The sequence below is a fragment of the Vulpes vulpes genome, chromosome 9 (assembly GCF_048418805.1).
Source record: "Vulpes vulpes isolate BD-2025 chromosome 9, VulVul3, whole genome shotgun sequence".
Classification (NCBI taxonomy): Eukaryota; Metazoa; Chordata; class Mammalia; order Carnivora; family Canidae; genus Vulpes; species Vulpes vulpes.
Genome location: NC_132788.1, coordinates 80,186,359 through 80,209,650, shown reverse-complemented (window position 1 = coordinate 80,209,650; position 23,292 = coordinate 80,186,359). Strand labels below are relative to the sequence as shown.

At 44.6% G+C, this 23,292-nt stretch overlaps 1 protein-coding gene across 3 annotated transcripts in view; it reads right to left on the bottom strand.

Moving 5' to 3' along the window:
• Window positions 1-23,292, bottom strand: part of PRICKLE2 (prickle planar cell polarity protein 2) — a 320,030-nt gene that overhangs the window by 43,601 nt on the left and 253,137 nt on the right. For all 3 annotated transcript variants that reach the window (XM_072720519.1, XM_025985227.2, XM_025985220.2), the window contains 4 exons: window positions 14,149-14,262; window positions 10,866-11,003; window positions 6,717-6,920; window positions 3,429-3,615 (listed from right to left, as the gene is read on the bottom strand). In XM_072720519.1, coding sequence (XP_072576620.1) covers window positions 3,429-3,615; window positions 6,717-6,920; window positions 10,866-11,003; window positions 14,149-14,262 — 643 coding nt within the window. The remainder of the gene's footprint in view (window positions 1-3,428; window positions 3,616-6,716; window positions 6,921-10,865; window positions 11,004-14,148; window positions 14,263-23,292) is intronic.

The window sequence follows — 23,292 nt, the reverse complement described above, 5'->3', positions numbered from 1 at the left end:
GAGGTGGTCAATAAGAAACAGGAAAGTGATCTCTACCAGAAAAACAGAAAGGCAAGAATAAAGGGCAAAAAAGGCAAAGCAGTGGTCCTGGCCTCCTGTGCTCTCTGCCGCCTACCTTCAGGTCCCTGGAGCACTGGAAGAGAGAAGCACAGGGCCTTTCCTCCCCTCTGTGCTCCACCCCAAACTAAGAGGTCTCTGTTTTTATTTGAGAATCTGGCCCTAGGGAGTAAGAGGGGAGTTTTAGAGGGACAGGAGCACTCCAAGGCAGAATGGCCACTGTGGGGATCTAGTCCCTTTCAACAGGGCATTCCCAGGAGGGGTGGGCACTGGTGGGGCAGGGCTGGAGACAGGACCCAGAGCCACCACTCCATCCATGCTTTCTCCCCGGGCTTCTAGGAATGAGCAGGGCAGGCCGCACATGGGGGCAGAGCCCTGTTGTTAGGAGTGACGCTTTAGGAGTTCCTGAGGAGTCAGAGGAAACAAGGTTCCCATCCCATCCCAGCAGAAACCCATCTGCTGAGCTTCCAATCTTGGCTCTGCAGCTGTGTGACCCTAAGCAAGCGGCTTCCTTTCTCTGTGCCTCAGTCCCCTCTGTAGGAGCCTGGAGATAATAATAGTTGTGACTTCACAGGGTTGTTGTGAGTTAATCTGTAGAGGGTACTTGGGCCTGCATTTGCTAGCCATCCCCAGTGCTCTTCTTCTATTTTTGTTAGGTCCTAACGCCTAACGTTTCCCTCTCTGTACTGAGGGCCACGGCCTGGATGTGGTCCAAGAAAGGCTGGCTGGGTCTTCTCTGCCCTCCCTTGCGGCAGGCTGTGCTCACACCCTGGGCTGCCCTGCATCCCAAGCAGCTGCAGCCTCACCGGCTGACTGTCAGAGGCACGCAGGAAGCCTAATTCCCGTATGGGCCCTTGCCAGCTGCCTCTCCCTGCTTCTGTGAGGACGTGTGCTCAGATGGGGCAGCAGGAGCCCAGTTCTGGAGAAAGGGTCTTGCAGAAGACTGGGCTGGGGCGAGCAGAGAGGAAAAAGGGGACAAAATGGCTCAGCAGGCAATGCAACGTGGTCCCTGATAAACATCCCTGATGTCAGATAGTCCTCTGAACTAGTCCTGAACTCGAAACATCTGGAAAAGGGCTCTGCTGTTCCACATCTAAGCGTTCCTTTTTAATTCCCCCCTCTAAGCCCTGTAAGCCCTCCTTGGAGGGTGTGTGTGTCTACTGCTGCTCTAGCCTCAGTCTGTTTATAGGACTGTTTACTCTGCTGCGCGCAGGCAAAAGTACTGTTGCCCTAGCAACGGCTGCCTGATGCAGAGTCCACTCTGGGCGGCTGTATAAATATGCAATATTTGTATAATATGGTCAGAGCAAAGCACCAGGAGATGGTGGTATGCATGATATACAGAGCACACCCTTTCACTGTTGCAGGAAAATTAGGTTTCACAGAAAAGTAGATTGAGGAGAAAAAAAATATCCAGGGCTGTATTTTAACTACAGCAATGATAATACTGCAGGCCACGGAGGTCCCCTTTTCTGGTAAAACATTGATGCCTTTTTATGGATTTAAGTGGGAGGAGGAGGGAACGCCAATCAAAGTCTCGAATAGCTAGAAGGAGAAAGAGAAGAAAACAGAGGGGCCTTCTGAGGGAGGCATGCTGTGGTGACAGACATATTTTCTCTCTTCCAAGTTGGTGAGCAAAAATTCTAAGCGGTGGTTCCTGGAGAGGCTTTTAAGCCTCAATGGAAAGGAAGAGAAGAAACAGCAACACCAGTGAGAAGGAGATGTCATGGCTGCAGGTAAACTATCTGTGCACTCAGCACCTGCTGGCAGACCAGAATCCAGGGTGAGCAGCACTGGGTCTGAAAGCTTCACTGCTCTCCCCTGACACAGCCCATCCTGTCCTTCCCCATGTGGCCAGAGACCTGTCCACATCATCTCCCTGTCTCCTAACTCTTACCAGCAGAGCAGGTCTGTTTCACTGTTTTGATTTTGTGAGAAATGAAAGCTGGTGGGCCCTTGGTTGAGGTATCAGGCAGTGAGAGGGTGAGGCCTTCAGAGGAAAGTGGATCTGCACATCACCCAGGCCCCCAGCAGGGAATACTGCTGGATAATACTGCTGCATAGCAATGGTGAACTCTGGGCCCGCGGGGATCCCAGCTCAGAAAGGCCTCACAGAAGCAGGCCAGAGTCTGTGGGACAGACTTCCCAATGACAAACGACCACTGAACACATAGTAGGTGCCTAGTCCATAAAGCTGTGATTTTCATCGGCTCACAAAGCTCTCCACATTACTAGCCAGGTTTTCATTCGATTAATATCACTTCTGATGAAGCAAGGAGACAAAGTCACCTCTTTCTGTTCCTGATAAAATCTTTGAAGTGGGGCAAAATGGGCTCCTAGACTGATTATCTCCCCATCTCCCCTCTAGAGGTAAGAAGCTGGCAGCTTCTGAGCAGATTTCTTGGAAGAGCACAAGCCATTGCGAAGAGCAGGCTGCTGGTCTCACAGACGTTCATCCCCTGCCAACTCTTTCTTTTCCTTTTTAAAGGGTGGCTCATTCTCAAGGTGCCAGAACAGGCAAGTTGAATGAAGAAGCCACAGATGCAGCATGATTTGGAATAGCACTGAAGGGTTGAACAAATCGGTTATTTGTAAAAGGGAAATGATTTCCACCATCTCAGATCTGCTGCTTATTTGGGGAGTTGAGAGCTTATAAGCTATTTCAGGTTCTCTTGCTTTGTATTTGGCTGGGTCAGCTTTTGCTGATTTTTTTTTTTTTTAAGACATGCTTGCCAGAAACCATTTGGTTTTCTTGACTACCTCTTCCTACCAAGAGGGCTATTTTGGTTCCTCCCTCCACTGATCCTCAAGTTTTCCAAGATGTGGAAGACATCTGCTTATATTTTCCCTCATAGTTTCCTTCTGAGACCTCTCCTTGTCCACTCAGTAGTGGGGCTGTATATCACATAACCCTATTTCGGGGTGGGAGGTGAGGGTTATGATGCAGGCAGACCAACCAAAATACCCTATTCTCTTTTTTTTCCAGGATGCAACACACGACCAAACCAGGGATGATAAGATTCCTATTGGAAGGAACTGATTTAGATACCAGAACAGACATGGCCCCATTCCTTTTGAGAATGTGAGTGCTAAGATTATGTATAAGTGGGGAGTCCTCTTAGCCAGTATGTGAAGACAGCTTCCTTTTTAGCAATGGCAATAGAAGGCAAGCAGAGCTGACACAAAAAACCCTCAGACTTTGTCTAAACCCTTGAGCCATCCCTACCTGAAGCAAGAATACTCCTTGGCCTTTCCAGTAACAGGAGCCAAGAAATTCCCCTGTTGGCTTCAGCCAGTATGAGTTGGCCAAAGGGCTTCTAACTATATCAGACACTAAGTAGGACTGAGTCAAGCACCAAGGGCTGCCTCACCTATGTGTTGGGCACAGGTATCGCAGTATTCTGCATACAAGGACTCGAAGCAGTGACAACAGTAGGGCCTTCCCTCTTTCATGATGTAGCGCTGGCCACCAAGCACGGTCTCGCACTCAAAGCAGCAGAAGTGTTTCATGTGCCAGTGGCGTCCCTCGGCTTCTGTGCATTCGTCTGCAAAGATGATCTGGAGATGGGGAAGCCAAATGATGAGTGTTTAAGACCCAGCCCTGAGAACGCACTCAAAAAGAAAACAGCCATAGGGGCCCCAAACTAGAAGGATAGGAAAGCAGGTCCTTCCCACCAATTATTAACAAAAATCTCTATGTCTATGAGTATTCCAGATCTATATCCGTTTACATAATTAAGATTTGCCCCAAGCACAATTAACCTCAGTTTTTGGCCCGGCCAGATATTAATTGAACTACATTTTAACAAAAGAAATAATCTACCCTGAAGAAGATAAAGCAAGACCAGAAACTGACAGCTCATGGGCACTTTGGAAACACATACATGTTTTACTTGGCTGATGCACAATCTTTTTAAAAATAGGAAATGTCATATTAACACCTAGAATCCTGGTTTCTTTGTCGAAAACACAGTAGTTGAGAAGGATTGCTGCTGCTTCCAGATGAGTGGTGAGTTCTCCAATTCGGTCATATTTTTCACCACTCACTATTGTCTTAAAATGAGTTACCTTCATGTACAAAACCTGCCTTGCCCTCAGAAGCACTTGTGTTTTGACCTCTAATATAGTCTTTAAAATTTCAAAGCACAGACTTCAAAGCTTACTACAAGCTATAGTAATCAGGGCAGTGTGGTCCTGGTATAAAAACAGACGTATAGATCAATAGAAGAGAACTGAAAGTCCAGAAACAAACCCAAACATTTATGGCCAACTGATTATCAACAAAGATGCCAAGGACATTCAATGGGGAAACAACAGTCTTTTCAACAAATGTGGCTGGGACAGCTGGATAACCACATGCAAAAGAACGAATCCGAGCTGTACACAAAAATTAATTCAAAAGAGATCAGAGACCTAAAGAGCCAAATACTATAAAGTGCTTAAAAGAAAACACAAATATAAATCTTCAGGACCTGGATTAAGCAATGGTTTCTTAGCTAGGACACCACAAATGTGAGCAACGAAAGAAAAGAAAAACAGATAAATTAGACTTCATCAGAATTAAAAACTTCAAAAGACATCAAGAAAGTGAAAATGTAACCACAAAGTGTGAGGAAAAAGTTGCAAAGCATGTATCAGATAAGGAGCTAATATCCAGAATATACTAGTAGCCCCACAATAAAAAGAAAAATCACCCAATTAAAAAAACAAAAACAAACAAACAAACAAAAAAAAACAGGCAAAGGATTTGAATACACCATTCTCCAAAACAGAAGATACACAAAAAGCCAACAAACACATGAAAAGATACTCCATGTTATTACTCATTAGGACATACATATCAAAACCACAATGTGATGTCACTTTGCACCCACTAAGATGACTACAATGAAAAGTACAGTATTGAGGAGGATGTGGAGAAACTGGAAACTTCTTCAGTGAGAGTGGGAATATAAAATGGTATAGCTTCTCTGAAAGAAAGTCTGCATTGCCTCAAAAGTTAAACACAGAATTGCCACATGACCCAACAATTCACCTCCTACAGATAAACTCAAGAAAACTAAAAATATAAGTCCATGCAAAAACCTGCATATGAATGTTCATAGCAGCACTGATCATAATACTCAAAAAGTGGAAAGAACTTTAAATGTCTCTCACCTGACAAATGGCTCAACCAAATGGGATCTATACGCACAACTGAATATTATTCAGCCTTTGGAAAGAATAACGTATTGATACACTATGACATATGAACTCTGAAAACCTTAGGCTAAATAAAAGCAGTCAGACACAAAAGATCACACATTGTCTGATTCCACTTATGTAAAATGTCCAGAATATTTGAAAACATGAAGAGAAGAGATTAGTGGCTGCCAGGAAGGGGGAGAAGGGAAATGACTGCTAATAGATACAAAGTTTCTTTTGGGGTAATGAAAATGTCCTGGGATTAGACAGCAGTGAGAGTTGCAAAACTTTGTGAATATACTAAAATCCACCAAATTGGACACCTAACAAAGGTGAGCCTTATGCTAGGTGAATTACATCTCAATAAACAAAAATTTCAAAACACTTCAATCATCACGCTCTATCTGCCATTAGATAACATAAAGCATGAGGAGCCCTCCTTTCCAGAAGTAGAAACTGAGGCGTGAAAGTAAAGTGGCCACGTGAATTCAGGTGGACCTGAATTTATTTTCCCAAATACCCATCTAGAGGGTCTCTCTAGAAACATCACCATTAGCATTAGAATACAAATTCCTTAAGGCTGGTCAACTTCTTCCTAGAAGAGCAAACCCCTCCAAGGCAGGCAGGAGTGGGCTATGGGTGAAAAGGGGGAGTCCTGCTTCCAGAAGCCCATACTGCTGTTTGCAGAGGCAGGGACAGACAATCAGAACTCTATTCTGTGCAGGAGGAAACCCCTATCCAAGATCTTTCCCAAATTATTCCCATAAAAGTGGTCAGGTTTAGAATACTCTCCTTTCTCCTCCAAACTTGAAAAAAAAATTTTTTTTTTATAGAAATATAAGCTCCAAACTTTTGAAGCCAAAGCAGATTTTCTGTACTTGCAGCTTACAGATCCTATCTGGATGTGCCCCTGGTGGGAGAAACACCAGGCACAGGCTTTATGTTCTAGTCTACTGTCTGACCTGGAGTCGCAAATTCAAGTACCTCTCAGACCAGGGAGTATGCACCTGCCTCCTCAATCCCCATCCAAACGCTTGTAAATTATGGGAACACTAAATAGTGCCATCAAATGTCTCTCTTCTCAAACCAGGTTTTTCCCGTTGAAGCTTAGGATTTGGAACTATTTTAAGACTTAAGTGCCCCACAGTTATTGATGATTGATTATTCCCTGGGACTCGGGCTGAAATCTCAAGCTGCACGATGCCTTCCTTTGAGAGTCTGTAACTGCCCCAATGCCAGAGACTCTCCTCAGCTACAGAAACTGCCTTCCTACCTGGATGCCCAGGACACTGGGACTTTTGGACATGCTAGCAACCGGGGACGGGTGGGGCTTCTCTTGCAAGGCTCTAATATAAGAAGGTGGAGTGGCCTATGGTTTTCTTCTGTGCAGGAAAGACAGCACAGACCAAGTGTTGCCTCTGGCAGAAGCGAAGGGCGATGGGTGGCGCTGGGAGCCCCATGCAGTGTGCTCTGACCTCGTCACAGGCTGCGCAGCGCGGCTTCAGGCACTCGGCGTGGTGCCTGCCACAGTAGATCTTCCCATCTTGGTAGAAGTAGATCAAGTCCACCAGCAGCTCATTGCAGACAGTGCATATGAAGCACGGTGGGTGCCAGCAAACACCGTGGCCAGCGCGCGACGCAAACACAGCGATGTCCCCGCCGTTAATCTGGCCTCCGCACTGCAAGGCAAACAGACACGTCAGTCCGCACGCCGGTCCCTTCTCTCAGGTCCCACGCGCAAAGGCTCTAAGACCCCCACAGCCCCCTAAGAGCGGGTTACTGCACTCTTATTCTCAAGCTAGTCACCGTGCCACCTGCTTTATGCACGTGGCCGTGCAGGGTTCGCTTGCCCTCCTTCCCACACCCCTTCCTTGCGAATAAGACCAAGATGAAGTGACTGGGAAAATCAGGCATGACAAGTTGGGAAAGAAAGAAAAGCTCCTTTGGCACAATGACACACAGGAGCTCTGCAGCCGGAGGCAAGCTGACAAGTGAGGAAGGTGTCTGTATCTCCTAGGAGCTCCCAACTCCATTCGGAGGCACAGCCAAGTTGAATGCCACAAGCAGTAGGTTTCACGGGTGGGGGTGGGGGTACAAGAGGGGGACAGGGAGTGGAGCAGGGAGTGGGTTCATAAAAGTAACGATTTCTCCAAAGCCTTTCGGGCATGCTTTCAATCTGTTTTATCTAATGTCTATTTATCTAGTCTTTTTATTAATTTTTTATTTATTTTTATTTTTTATTTTTTTTATATTTTTTATTTATTTATGATAGTCACACAGAGAGAGAGAGAGAGTGGCAGAGACACAGGCAGAGGGAGAAGCAGGCTCCATGCACCAGGAGCCCGATGTGGGACTCGATCCCGGGTCTCCAGGATTGTGCCTTGGGCCAAAGGCAGGCGCTAAACCACTGCGCCACCCAGGGATCCCCTATTTTTTATTTTTTTAAAGATGTTTATTTATTCAAGAGAGACAGAGAGGCAGAGACATAGGCAGAGGGAGAAGCAGGCTCCCTGGGGGGAGCCCAACATAGGACTCCATCCCAGGACCCTGGGATCGCGACCTGAACCGAAGGCAGATGCTCAACCACTGAGCCACCCAAGCATCCCTGTTTACCTAGTCTTGACTGCAAAAGCACCAGGTCTAAGGCCACACTAGGGGAAGGACTTCTTCCTCCCACCTCTCCTATCTTCTCGCTTCTGTTTCAAAAAGGAACAAGGCAGTATCTCTGATATCCCATGTTATGGCTGAGGTTGGGCCTTGGAGGGAGGAGTAAAGTATGAGCTGGGAGGTCCAGGGAAAGGCTCTCTGCTGACCATGGCATCGGCCCTGATCTTCAGGGGCTGAGGGTCTAGTTCCTTGGCCCTGTGTGAGTGGCTGGCTCTGGGGAAAATGTCTGCAGCATAGAAAAGATACTTCCAAACCTTTCCCAGGTCATGGCCATCATGTGGGATTAAACATTTCACAGGAAATGAAGTAAAGGTCTCATCTGTGGAGCTCGGGGAGCTCATCTGTGGTAGTGACCAGACAGAAGAAGAAAGACACTGCTACAGAAATTACTACCCTTGCCTTTTAGACCATTAGTAGACCTGGGATATGTACAGCGCTAAAATGTAAACTGAGGCATATTAAAATTTGCAAGAGTTTACTTGGTTAGGAGGGCTCTACCTATCTGGAGCGAGCAGAGAGGTTCTTATAGAGAAGACGGGGATGCTAGGCAGGGACATTATTTAACTGGCTGTAGCTTAAGCAGTTGCCTTATTTGAGAAAGGCTAGTTGCCTATTGTCTTAAGTGTCATTTTTCTCAATACTAAGACATTGCCTTTGGCTTGGTTTTGGTTTGCTTAAGTAGCTATGAAGATATCAGAGACACCTCAGTGTAATGGCCTCCATGCTTAGTTCCTTTAACAATACAGGATCCTATATAATCCTCACCTTAGTTCCATGATGTAGACATTTATCACCTGCATTTTGCAGATGACAAAATGGAGGGAAAATAACATGGTCAAGGTCATCTGGCAGAAACAGGAGTTAAACTTTACTGCCTCGGTGCTCTTGTCACTATTTACACTACTTTTGATACTTGCTCACGAAATGATGCCCAACTTTCCTTTTTCCTTAGGAGAGTCGAGCTGGGCTGGTCCCAGGAGACCCATCTCAGAGTGTTAGAATTCCTGATTTAAGGACACTGAATCTTTTATCTTTATTTTAAAAACTGCTGTTAGCATTTCTTTAAAGGTTTTGTTTCTTTATTTTAGAAAGAAGAGAGTGTGCTGGGAAGAGGAACAGTGGCAGAGGGAGAGAGGAACTCAAGCAGATTCCACACTGAGCAGGGAGCCTGACACAGGGCTTGATCTCACAACCTGAGATCATGATCTGATCTGAAACCAAGGTTTGGATGCTTAACTGACTGCACCACCCAGGTGCCTCATATTTTTCAAAGATTTATCTATTTGTTTATTTGGGTGGGGAAGGAAGGAGGTATGGCAAAGGGAAAAGGAGGAAGAATCCTCAAGCACACTCCTGCTGAGCGTAGACCCAGATGCAGGGCTCCATCCCAAGACCCTGAGATCACGACCTGAGCTGAAACCAAGAATCAGCTGTCCAACCCACTGAGCTACCCAGGAGCCCCTCTCCTTTTCTCTTTTCTCCCAAATCTCACATCTTAACTGCTGACCACTTGCATCTCAAAAGTGAGTATCGAGAGTGAAGACTCCACTGCCAACTTTCTGGTCCTGTGGCTGCCCTGTTAAGTAGCTTCTCCATTCCACCCACCTGAACCTTCTCATCCCATCCCTCTGAAATCTCCAAAGAGGGCCACCAAATGGCACCCACTCCCCTCAGGTAGGATCTCACTTTCTCTTCACTAAGCCAGCTCATGCATCTTCAGAACCTGAATGGTTTCCTTAAGAGCTTAAGGAGTTGGATGAGGCTTTCCAAAGAGCAGCACAGCCAAGAGCAGTGCCATAAATGATGATCAACACCAGAGACTCTGTGGCCAAGAGGAGGGAGAGGGAGAACCTAGGCAGGCTATATTTCCACATTTTTATATTTAAAAATCTCTGCCACCATGCCCTGAGCACTCTGTAGGATTGTAGGAGAAAAAAACAAACCCAGACTCTCCCAACTTGGTGAGGCCCTGGGGAGAATATAGGGAGGCTGCTGCATGCATTTCCCTGAAGAACCCTCAAACCCAAGGAGATGACCTTTTACCTACCTCTCCCCGCTTTAAATAGTCCTTGGATGATCCCACGGTTCAGGCAAATTCCATTTTCTAAAGCACTCATTTTAAAGCATAAATACATCATGTCATTCTTGTACTTAAATCTTTCCAATGGCTCCCCATCTCCTTCCAATGGCTTACACAACTAGTCCTCCATGAACTCTGACTTCACCTGCCACCTCTCTCCCCTCGCTCCCTCTGCTGTGTCACAATGGCCAACGTGCTGTTCCTTGAACACAACAGAAATGCTACTGCCTCCACCTGCCTCTGAGCTGCCTGTTCCCTCCCCTCTCTGACATCTGTAGGACCCACTCCCAGAGTTCCTGCAGGCTCTGCTCAGAAGCCACCTTCTTTTTTTAAAAAAAATATTTTATTTATTTATTTGAGAGAGAAAGAGAGAACAAGTGAGAGAGAACATGAGTTGGCGGGGGGAGGGGGGGTGGCGGCAGAGGGAGAGGGGAAAGAGGGAAGCAGATTCCCTGCTGAGCAGGGAGCCCAATGTGGGGCTCTATCCCAGGACCTTGGGATCATGACCTGAGCTGAAGGCAGATGCTTACTTAACCCACTGAGCCGCCCAGGTGCCCCCAGAGGGCATCTTCTAAGTGAGGCCTTTCCTGACCACTTTCCTGAAAATTGCAAGCTCTCCACACCCCCAGTGTTTGTAGCCTCCTTTCCTGCTGTACTTTTTCTATCCTCTTTATCTTATTGCTTGACTTCTTCCCCTAGAACGGAACTCCTTAAAAGGGTAAAATGAGCCTTCAAATCTTTTGTTCACCAATGTATCCCCAAGAGCTAGAACTGTGCCTGGCCCATAGTAGGCACTCACTACAACACCTATTGAATGAAGGAATGCGTAAGAGGATGTCAGAGCCATCCCTCCCCCTTCCCTGGAATCCATTCTCACCTGTTCACAGATAGCCCCTGTCATCGTGACTGGGAAGGGCCGGACATTCCCTCGACCCAAGTTTTCACGTTTTCTCTGGTTGCTGAAGAGCTTTAGCTCCCTCTTCTCTTCCTCATCCAGGGAGTTGCAATATCGAACCTGAACAGACACAGAGGTGAGTCACGGAGGATGTTGTACTTGCTCCATGGGATTTCTGAAGGAGTTTTCTCCTTAAGCATGCTCCTATTCAGTTTTACAGCACTGCCCTGCACTGTCCCACCGGCAGGCTCCGGGCTGGTCAAAGTGAGTCTCTATCTGAGATGGCTGATGGCCAAAAGAACTTACCAAAGGCTCCAAAGTCCAGAAGGCTAAAGATTCTATAATTGTCTCTCATCCTTACTGCCCTGCTCTACTATCCCATTAAGATCCACATCATGTAGGGCAGCTCTGGTGCTAGTCAAGATCTGGGGCTTTTTCCTACTTTAAAAATGATGTGGATCTTCAAATGGGTTGTGGGGTCCTAATATATTCACCTCCATGTGTCCACGTCAGTGATCCTTGACACCAAAGGATGGCTCCAGGCCAGCGAGCCAGAACAGCTGTCAGAGGGCTCGGAGTTTCTGTCCTCCCACCTCATTTTGGGAAAATGGGGAACCAAAGTCTTGAGGTGGAGAGGTTGGTCCAGAGGTATGCGTACTGTTTCCCAGAAGTCCCTGCATGTTTATCTGTGTGCAGGAGGGAAGGGCTGCCCACTGGCTAATCCATCAACTTTCGTAAGATCTTTTCCTTCTTGTTCAACACAAAAACTCACAGAGTTAAGGGAGGGACACTATAGACACTCAAATCTAGCATTTCCCAGTCTCTCCTCTTATTAACACATACCACGGAAAGTCTACCGTAGTCTTACACTATTATTTACTTAATATTGTCTTTAAATTGGTCTCACTTTTTAAAAACCTGAATACATTTACTAAAAAGAAAGTATATTATGACTATAAATTAAAAGTCAGTATCACCTACAAAACCCAGAACGTGACTATAAAGCGAAACAGTGTGAGAACAAAATCATGTTGTTAGATTTTAGCTACTTCTGCTCAAGGGAGATCCTGAAATGGAGATTCTTAATGTGGTTACTGAAAAGTGGAGACTGGTGTCAGAAAACTGCTAGCCCAAACTGAAATCCAACCCCCCACCCCCACCCCCACTCCCTGGGGCTTATTCAACCACTCAATCCTCAAGGAATGAAGCACAATTTATTTATTTTTTTTCATAAATTTTTTATTGGTGTTCAATTTGCTAATATATAGAATAACACCCAGTACTCAATTTAAAAGGGAGTGATTCTCTCATTACTTGGCTCACTTTCACTTATGGCCGTGTCTAGGTACCACCCAAAGTTCTGTGTCTGCCACACTTTGGGAAACGTGGATCTAATCTCACCTTCTGTCTACTTTTGAATAATCTGAACTGCGGAAAGTTAGGTGAAATGTTCAGATGGTTGTATGATGGTTAGTGGGAAACTTTTGGACCAAGACTGTTGCATTGCATCCTAGCTGGAAAAGCAGTGCAGCTGTCTGTGTCTCAGTTGTTTCATCTGGGTGAAAGAGCAAATGATCAGATATTGACTTTAGAATCACTCTTTGTCCTCAAAAGGGCCATGTCAAGTGGGCAAAATCTGCCCACTGGGTCACATGTAAGGAATTCTCACCAACAGGAAGAAGGAGTTTGAATGGTCTCTTTTCATAAAACCACATTTAACTGTAAATAGAATAAGTCATTAAAAGCAGAGAACAGATCACCTTGCTCTATCAAGTAAAAAAGTGTTAAAAGAAAGTTCTTGTGTGGATGTCCCTGCGAACACCGCTGTGACCTGACTAGCCCAGAATATATGGTTACACCACTGACATTTTATGGATGTGCTTTTAAAGAAAGGCACTCCCCTCTTGCTTGTAAAAACCCGCATTTTCACTTCCAAATTAGTTAGCTGAGCATCGGGTTACAGTGCTTGCTCTCAGCTTTAAAGGAGAAAACATTGTTTGTATTTGTTTTATGAAGTCAGAAATGGGCGACAGGAAATTGTGGTTCTCTTTCTAGGGACTTGCTTTAGTTTTAGTGAAGCTTTTGCTTCACTTACTCAAATTTATCTTTGAAGCTTTTGAATTATCCCTTTTGATCTGAATATGGGAAGATAAAGACTAAAATAGCACCTACTCATTTCCCCAGAGAGCCCAGCTTGTGGGTGGGAGCGGTGGGTAGAAAGCTGGGGTCCAGGCTCTCTAAAGGGGTTTATTTCTCCTTTCAATTTAAAATTATTTAAAATGCAATCAGTTAAGTGGACAATTGAATTCTAGAGAATGACTAATTTTAGAAGACAGATACTTAAAAATTAATTTCTAGTTTAAAACCTAGGTCCCTCAAGCTGGATGATCTTTTAAAAATGTATTCATGGATTTCCCTTCATGAGCAATTTGACTTCAAAGATAAGAAATGCCTACTTATTATAATGCCTTGTATCTAGGTTCAGGAAAAAAGGACAGCCTGTAAGCCATCCTTCCACAAATGGTGACCCTGCAAAGTTGGCCTTTATTTTTTTATTTTATTTATTTTTTAAAGATTTTATTTATTCATGAGAGAGAGAGAGAGAGAGAGAGAGAGAGGCAGAGACACAGGCAGAGGGAGAAGCAGGCTCCATGCAGGGAGCCTGACGTGGGACTCGATCCCGGGACTCCAGGATCACACCCTGGGCCGAAGACAGGCGCTAAACTGCTGAGCCACCCAGGCGTCCCCAAAGTTGGCCTTTAAACGACAAAAACACAGACATTCAGAGCTGTAAATTTGGACATGTGATTTCTACTTCAGCATAACGTGGAAAACTTACACACTTATTTAACAATGAAACAATGCTGAGAATTCCGGAGAATCCCACCGTTTTTGCAGGGCTCGAACTGGCCCAGGGAATTGCAATCAGTTAAGGGACTCCAGCCACCAGCACGTTCTTCTTCAACTAGGGAAAAACCTGGGCTTGAGCTTTTAACTTTTAGTGCTCCCTGGATACCCCAGAACAGCTAGTAGTGCCAGGCATAGAGGTGAATCCAGTCCATAATGAGATCTGCTTTTCAGTAACACTCTCCAGAAAGTGTTGGGCAGTTTCTTTTGGCTCTAATTAAGGAAGCAAAAGTCTAAAATGAATGGCCAGAGTTTTTCTTGAGAGATCTCACTGACCGCAGCATTCTGATTTTGAAGTAGGTAACAATTCACAGAACCTTCGAAGAAATGGCTTCATAAAGTCCCACTAGCCCCTTACCTCATTGTCATGTGGCGGCAGCTGATGTAGTAGCTGCTTGATTCGTAGTTTCTCTCCAGGACTGTTGACATAAGGAACCTTCTCTTCTGGAAGACAGCTGTAGTACTGGTGAACCTGAAGGATAGAAAGCACATGGATTGCTTGCCCATTCGTCAAACCACTTGCCCATTCCCAGCCCCCCTAGGAAGACGATTCCCGCAGCAGGACACTGTGTACTTCCCCGCTGTTTCCACCCTTCTGAAGCTCAAGGGCATATGCATTTCTCACTACAAGCAGCCAAATTCATTTTTGAATAAAGAGTGGGGCAAATCACCCATATCCTGGGGCTTTCCCCCTCTTGTAAGGGAAAAAGCAAAGCCAGCAAACTCTCCTAGAAAAAGAGAATTCAGCAAATAGGTGGGTGGACCCAAGGGTAGGGCTTTGTCGGCAGGCTCCCCCCCAGAGAGAACAAGCAACTTTACCATTTTGTCTGTGTCTCTGGCATGCAGGCACGCACCGTGCCTCCCTAGCCAAAGGGATGTGTCAGTGCCTGCCTCGCACTGGGGTCAGAGCCAGGCTTTGGCACTCGGTGAGCTGCTGGGTCCCTCAGCCTCCACCTACGTTAAAAGCCCTCTAGGTTTTGAGTGCTTTGGAAGGGCAGGTAGCATTTCACATTGGTCAGAAGAGAGAGTCACCACATCTGGGATACCGAGTATGTAATTAAAACTTGCCATTAATGTATTTTTGCGCATTCTAAAATGCTCCCATTGACAGCTGTTAGGATATATTCTCACACTTTCTGGGGTTCATTCAACTCTAACAAAGATTTGGGAAAGCAACTAATTTTGCCTGAGAAAAGAAAATAGACATTCTACTATCCGGCTGTATGCAAAACTAGGGTCAGGAAAAACTGGCCAAAACAGAAGGTACGCTATTATCCAGGAGAGGTGCGTGCGCATGCACACACACACACACACACACACACACACACACACACACACAAATCCCACAAGCTCAGATGACATCATGGAAAATTCTTTTCAGCTATCTCTTAGCATCATGACCAGCTCTTGCGAAACAAGGCATTCATTCAACAAGACACAGAAGACAGAAGACTTGTGGCTCTAAATTCATCAAATTTGTTCCACTCCACAAACTTGGTCTTTCCCTTGAGTTTAGGAAGCCCTGGACATGTTTTGGGTATGCTGGAGCACAGAGCTACAAAACCTTGGTCTACTCTGATCTCCAGAAACTAAATCATAACTTTTAAAAGGGGAGGGGAGGGAAACGCTTTGCAATGACAAGGCCTTAAAACAATGTGAAAGCCACCTTTATTTTCGTAACAAATGACTGTAACCATTCACCATCGTGTGCATATTACTGTCTTAGGCAAAGCCCAGAGGCAACCATAAACAGACTGCTTGTCTTAGACTAGCTGGCTTTCTCAAGACAGGGCCCTCAACCCCTCCCTAGAGGCACCTGGCAGGAAGCCACATTCTGGGATGGGAAGGAAGGGCTCCAGGTTTTGAAAGCAGCCCACAGGTTACCAGCACTCTCTCCCAGAAGAAATGAAAGCCCAGATCCCGAGTTCATTTGGGATTAGATGCTGGCCATGGACCCATCAGAGACTGGCCCACCATTTTGTACTCAGAGGAATCCGTGCATCGTATACATGATAGCAGGTAAGTGCAGGCAGAAAGCAGAGGCCTGTGTCTTGGGGAATGGGCCTCACCTCCCAAGCTGAGAGATGGCTTGTAGCAAAGCCTCGGTGCAATGTCCCTTTGTCCTTCTCACAACACCCACTCCACTGACAGAACCTCAGAGACAGATGCTAATAAGAAGAGAAATCACTGCAGATGCTTGATAGTAGACTCCAATTTGAACACGATGGACCCTCCCCTGCGTTGCCCCACATGACTCACACACCCCTCTTCACTGCCCAGAGCACAGGCATCCCTGAGAGTCCCAGTGACTCAGCACCTTGAGCCAAGCCTTTGCTGATACTGGCCACAGCTGAGCCTAGTTGGAATCTTCCTTGTCTCTTCTGCAGCTAGGCCAGCTCCTCCTGAACCCCAATTCTTGGCTCTGTCACTTCCCATCTCTGTGTTCCTAAGCAAGTTCCATAACCTCTCAGAATCCTCATCACAGGACTGTGGCAATTAAATCAGAGTGAAGTCTAAGCACTTGGCCCTCAATGACAATCAAAAACATGAACACATAGCAGCGAGTCTATTATCTGGCCTGCATGCTCCCAAGGGAACAATCCAGATTTTCCTGGCCTCCCCTCCATTTTGAGAAATAGAGCAATACTGTTAGGTTGCAGAGTGAGACCAAGCCTGGAGGCCCCCAACAGCCTTTGTCTGAGAAAGAAGGCAGCAAGGAAGAAAAAAGTTATTTAAGCTAGTTTGATTTTAGAGGGGAAAAAAAAAAGGCAGATTCTTATAAAGATGTGGGCGTTCTCTTGAGAAACCCAGCAGTACAGTGGGGCCTCATGAGGAAATGGGACCTGCTGCTGGAAGGTGATTGGTAAGGGATTCTTATCTCTCTATGCCCAGTGTCCTCTCATCTCTGCCCTAATCTTCTTCCTCTGCAGACCTGTTCCTTAGCTTCTCAGAGCTTAAGGCTTCCCTTAGCACCTGATCTTACACAACTTCACGTTGTGTCCATCCTAGACTGACTCACTTGGCTCAGTTTTGAAGATGCCAGAGAAGGCCCCTGCTTACCCCATCTCGGGCAAGGTCTGCACCTGCTGAGTGGATTGTAGAAGTCCCACCCTGTTTTGAGACTGGCGATAAAGGAGTCCCAACATGTCAGGACTGGGTGAAAGCAGAGGCGACTGTGACTGGAGACCTCCAGGGACGGTGAGCTAAATAAATACCCTGGCATGCTGAAGTCTGTCCTAAAGACTTAGAATTCTTATCTCAACAGAGGCAGTGGCTACTCTTCAAGAACATAACTCCATCCTTCCTGCCTGTGTCATCTTGTGTTGCCTTTTATAACTCAAGCCTACTGATCAATGCCGCAGAAAACACGTCCTTTCTACTACCAGCATTCCATAAATTCTTGAATATAGAATGTACTAAAAATAACTCAGGAGGCAGTCCACAGTATGGTGGATGACTTAAAAACTTACCTAGTGAAACGCACCATTATTAAACCAAATCAGCTGAGATTAACTAACAACCGCCCAAATCATCCCCGTGTCACGTGGTTGGTGATCCACCTTGCTCTGAGGAAGGGGAATGAGTTGGTTCTTCACCACTTGCATTGGTCCTTCCACCCCTTGGTTTCTGTGTCTCCTCCTGTCTTCCCTCCTCCTTGAGGAATCCAAGCTCTTCCTTGAGCAAAGGGATGGGAATGATGGGGAAACTCCCCTTTTGAATTCCCAGTCTGGCTCTGGCTAAACACAGAACTGCTGCATGTAAAATTCCTCTGGCGTTCTCCAAAATAAAACTACTGTGTAGCCCAAAACAAATAGTCAGCAAACCAACGGTAAGGGAAAAATATTTAGTATACTTTCTGGCACTACGGAAATTAAATTTGGCACCACCCCTGAAAATCCTGCAGATTGCTCATTTTCATCTAGCCATGTTTCTCTTGTTAATTTTCACAAGCAAATAATCAAATCCAATAGAATTTTGTCAATGATGACCATTACCACCAGCCTATTACCTGGTATGGTATTAACTTTTTCCTCCTGTGTATAATGAGTATCATTCTCCAAAAGCAGAACTATGGAATATGCTAGAAACTTTATTCTATTTACTCATTACTCAGGTAGAAGTGTCCTGTGATACTGCCTTGGGTCGAGCTGTATGAGGTCCATTTCCCCCAAACAAAAGCATTTTGAACACAATCAACTGGCTCAGGAAAATGAGATAGCTGAAGGCCTTTATTTACGGTGTCACTCCCCACAGCGAGGTTTGGCAAGAACTTCAGTCTGTGTCACATGGATTGTAAGAACTTTAGTCAGTGTGCAAATAAAATCTACAAAGCAAGGCCTCACCCAGTTTGAAAGACTGGGTTTGTTAGAAGGAACTGCACATTTGACAGCATTTCGGCCTGGGGAGAGATGGAAGACGGCGGGGTTGGGGTGTGGGGAGTCAAATGACTCCCTGTCGGAGAGAAAAGTGTGCTAATTAAAAAAAAAAAGTGTGAAGTGCTTAATTGAGAGCAGTGGTTCTCAAATTTTAGCTTGCATCAGAACCACGTGGAGGGCTTATTAAGACACATTTCTAATTCCGCAGGACTGCATGCGGTAGGGCCCGATGGTTCGAATTTGTAACGCCTTCTCATGGGATGCCCCTGCTGGTGGTCCAGGGAGCATATTTTGAGGGCTTTAGAGTCATCCAACTGCTGTCCCTCCACAGCCAACCCTGTGAGGTTGCCGGGTAAATGATGGTATGTCTATGCTCTCCAGGAGACCCAGGAGGCCTAGAAAAGGGGAAGGAACTTGTTGGATCTCACTCAATTTTGCAAGGGTTTCTTGCCACACCTACATGTATGCCTAAGAAGGCAGATTTCACCAACTGTGGCAAGGATAAGTACTAAGGGCAAAGCATTACTGGGTGGAACATTTTCCATATCAAAAGCATCCCTGTTTTCTTCAGAGTGGGAACCCAACAAAAGAGTTCTACTTTCTTGATCTCAGGTTCAATGTCCTTCACCCTCTACATGAAGGAAGGAATCAATGAATGTATTTATTTACTGAGCAGCTCTTATGCCAGAAGTGTTTTTATACACAGTATCTCATGAACCCTCCCCAAACACTGGAGTTTGGTACATGGTACTCATTAGACGGAGCATCACACAGCTAAAATGTGGGAGAGCTGTTTTTGGACTTGGCTTCCTCATCCTCTCCTTTTGTTTTTCGTGGATTCTTGGCCTTCTTTATCAAGAGAAAAAGAGACTGGCAGATGGATGAAAAGGAACTAAATACCAGATATAGTAGATTCCCAGTATTATGACTGACCACATAAATGATGAACACGTTTTCCTTTGGTGTTCTTCAGAAAATAACCAACATATGGTCCGAAAGGAACTGGCAGTAGGTAAAAAAAAAAAAAAAAAAATGAGGTACTCCAAATGGAACTGTCTTTCCACACAATACCATGCAATGATGGTATAAGGGAGTTATGGCAGATGTGGCTGCCTACACTCATCTATTTTCCTTTCCTTCCTTAATAAGAATACCAAAATCCTACTTACAGCATCAGTGTGCCCAGCTTAGAATAATATGTTTATACCTCCCTAGTAGCTACGAGTGGCCATGCAAATAAATTTTGGCCAATGACACATACCATGTGACTCCTGGGAGAGTTCTTTTAAAGGAGCTGAGCAGTTGGCAAAGGTTGTTTTTTTTTGTTTGTTTGGTTTGTTTTTTTTTTTCCCATTCCCCTTCTTACTGTTTCCTGTCTGGAATATAAAAACAATGGCTGGAGCTTCAGCAGCCATCTTGTACCATGAAGTTCTTTATTATAACATGTAGCACCATACCAGCTCTGGAATGTCTATCTCTGAACCTCTTTTACCAATGAGAGAAATAAATGATTTCTTTATTTATAGTCTCAGTTACTAGGAACTGAATGCAATTCCTAAGTGATACAGCAATGGTTTTCAAATGTTAACACACTGCAGAATCATTGGATGTCTTCAATAAGTATTATCTCCTTTTTCATTCTTCTCAGTCTGAAAAAAAGCCCAGAATTCTATATTTTTAATAAATACCTCACACCACACCAGGAAAAACACTGGTTTAAGAGGAAGGCAAACATGACTCCAATAAGGTGAAGATAAAAACTCCTGAAGTGTAATCTCTGATGTGGGATGACACATTTGAAAGGCTTTCTAAAAGCCCTCTTAACCCAGAGACTAACTAGAAGATTGGACCTTTATTTCACACTCTCCCTCTCCTGCAGTTTGAGAAGCTTGGAATCTCAGTTAATCTACCTTAATTCAGGAAGGCAATATCTAGAATATGCCTGAGGTCTCAGAAGGCGGGTACTATAAAAAAGGGAAATATGCTGCCTGAATTTGTGGCACGTGGTGGTTTTTATGAAAAGTGCACACTAGTTCCAAAATGGAGACCTAGAGAACAATTGGGGAGCATTACAGCTATAAGCAAGTGGTGATAGGCTGCTTTTAAGGACCCATTTGTTCACTGTGTCCCCACTTGCCAGAATTTCATTACCCAAGCAAGAGGAGAAAAGTAGTGTTAAGTGGCATCTAAGAGGTAAAATTGTACCAAGTTTGGCTTCTTTCCTTTTCTCCTGGAGACCCACATTATAATTTTAATTGGTTTACTCAGGAAGTAATGTAGGAAAATAACAGCAGTCTAATACCTAATGCCTAAACAATGCCTCCATCATGCTTTAACTCCCATAGGATTAGGATGAAAAAATCAGAAATAAAAGCTCATACGAGGTATTTTTAAAGAATATTTCAGAGGGCTTTTTTTTTTTGTTTGTTTTTTGCTTTTACCCAATGTCTGATTCAACATTAAATCATGTGGACATAGGTTTAAAACATACCCAAAATCCAGTCATTTTTCCACACATCTCTAGGACCATTTAGCCATGACTGGTTATTGCCATGGCTGCTTCTGGATCCCAGCTTTCACCTTTTGTTCCCCTGAAGGTGATACTCTATTCAGCAGCAAGAACAACCCTATTTGAATATTAACCAAGTCATGGCACTTCTCAAAACCTTTCATGACTTCCCATTCCCCTCTGATTCAAACGCAAAGTCTTTAGTGAAAGATCAGGATCATGCCTCCTTAACCCTTGGCTGATCATATTACGATATTCCTGTGGTTCAGTTCTACTCCCAATAGCCTCCTTGCTGTTCCTCTTACCTCAGGGCCTTTGTACTAGCCATTCTCTTTGCCAGGCACATTCTTCTCCCCACATACTTACATGATGCCCATCCTCACTTTCTCCAGTCTTTGCCCAAAGGACACCTCATCAGAGAGGTCTCCCTATCAGAGAGGCCTACCTTAATAAATCAGCTACCTTCACCTCTTACTCTCGAGACCAGTGCTTCTCAAATGGGTCTAATGTTGACCCGCGGGGGTTATTTAGGAATGTCTGGAGACATTTTTGATTGTCACAACTGGGGTGAGTGCATGTGTATGTGCAAACATGTGTGCTATTGGCATATAGCACACATGTTTGGTTGAGGATGGGGATGCTGCTAAATTTTCTATGATGTATAAGATAATTTCTACAGTAAAGAATAGTCCGACTCAAAATGTCAGTAGCATTGAAACTGGTAAAAACTTAATCTGCTTTTCTTCAAAGAATTTACCACTGGCTGATGCATAATCTACTAATTCATTATCTCTCTCTCCCCTCTAGAATGTGATTACCTGGTATTTTATTCACTATATAGTTCCAGATGAGTATAATACCTAGCAGGTGCTCAACACACGTTTGCTGAGTGAATGCATGCTGTGTTCAAATCTCACCTTACTGCCTCTTTGGTTTATCAAAGGATTTGGACAGATACATGGAGCAAGAGAAGTGAGGTTTCTGGAGGAACCAGAGTCAAGCTCACAGAGCTTCCCTTTCATCCCATCAAAGCACCTACTTTATCACTGAAGGTTCCTGGTGTAGGGGGATAGAGGAGCAGCTAGAAAGATGAATGGAATACCTGACAAGGGACTGTTTCTTTCCTTTCTTTCTTTTTTTTTTTTCTAAGATTTTATTTATTTATTCCTGAGAGACACAGAGAGACAGGCAGAGACATAGGCAGAGGGAGAAGCAGACTCCCTATGGGGACTATGATGTGGGACTCGATCCCAAGACCCTGGAATCATGCCCTGAGCCAAAGGCAGATGCTCAACCACTGAGTCACCAAAGTGTCCCAAAGGGACTGTTTCTATAAAAGGAAGGGGCCAAAACAACACCCATGTGTTTTTGAAGCTAGAGAATTTAAGTTGAGTCAACTTTATTCAAATTAAGGAAAATAATCACATTATGTTCTAAGTAGCTCCTGTACTTGCAAATCACATGAGTTGTTCTGCCTGTATGCCTGTTAGCTCCACACACTCACTCTTTCCAAACCTTTTAAGTTTTAAATTTAGAATACTAGAATATTAAACTTCAATGTTTAGTTAGAAAATACTTTCCATTTAGTTTGGAGCATTACCTGGCAGTTATTTTACCTGTCTAAAATAATAGGTCTCTGCCTATTTTATTTCTCTTTCTCTCTTGCTGTGTCTCTCATGAATAAATAAATAAAATCTTTTGAAAAAGGAAGAGGTCCCAAAATGAAAGAACTTGGCATTTAAACACTTACCCTTCAAACTACAATTACATAAAGACTCCCCTACCCCAATTTTACCAAAACATTCTTTGCAGAACGTCTACACATTTGCATACATGCCCTGCTAAAAATTCTTCAACAGTTGCTTACTTTTTTTGGTAACAGTTTCAATATTGCCTTTAGACAAAATATACACATACATATGCATGAAAAAAGCAGGATGGTAGTTTCCTATAGTGGTTAAGTGTTTGGACTCTGGAATCACATTGTTTGGGTCTGAATACCGGATTGAACACTCACCATCTGTACACAGTTGGGCAAGTTACTCTATCTCTTATAAAGTCAATGTCTCATCTGTAAAATGGGGACAATAATACTCACCTTAATGTATTGCCATGAGGCTCAAATGGTATAATGCAACTAGTGCAGAGGCAGACACACAGCAAAGGCTCTATTTCTTAGCTTTGAAGCAATCAAATTCATAAGTCATAAATGCCTGTGTTGTGGATTGAATTGTGCCCGCCTGTTCACACACTGAAGCCCTAACCCCCAAAGTGACTGTATTTGGAGACAGAGCCTTTAAAGAGGATTACATTTAAATGAGGTCAGAAGGGTGGGGCTGGACTCAGAACGAACTGATGTCCTTATAAGAAGAGGAGGAGACACCAGGAGTGCACATGCACAGAGAAAAAGCCATGTGAAGACACACAGAGGGCAGTCGCCTGCAGGCCAAGAGAGGTCTTACCAGAAACCAGTCCTTCCGGGACCTAGATCTTGGACTTCTTGCATCTAGGACTGTGAAGGAATAAAATGTGCTGTTGAAATCACCCAGTCTGTGGTATTCTATTATGGCACCTGAGCAGACTGACAAGACCGTCTCCTATATGCAAGGAACAGTTC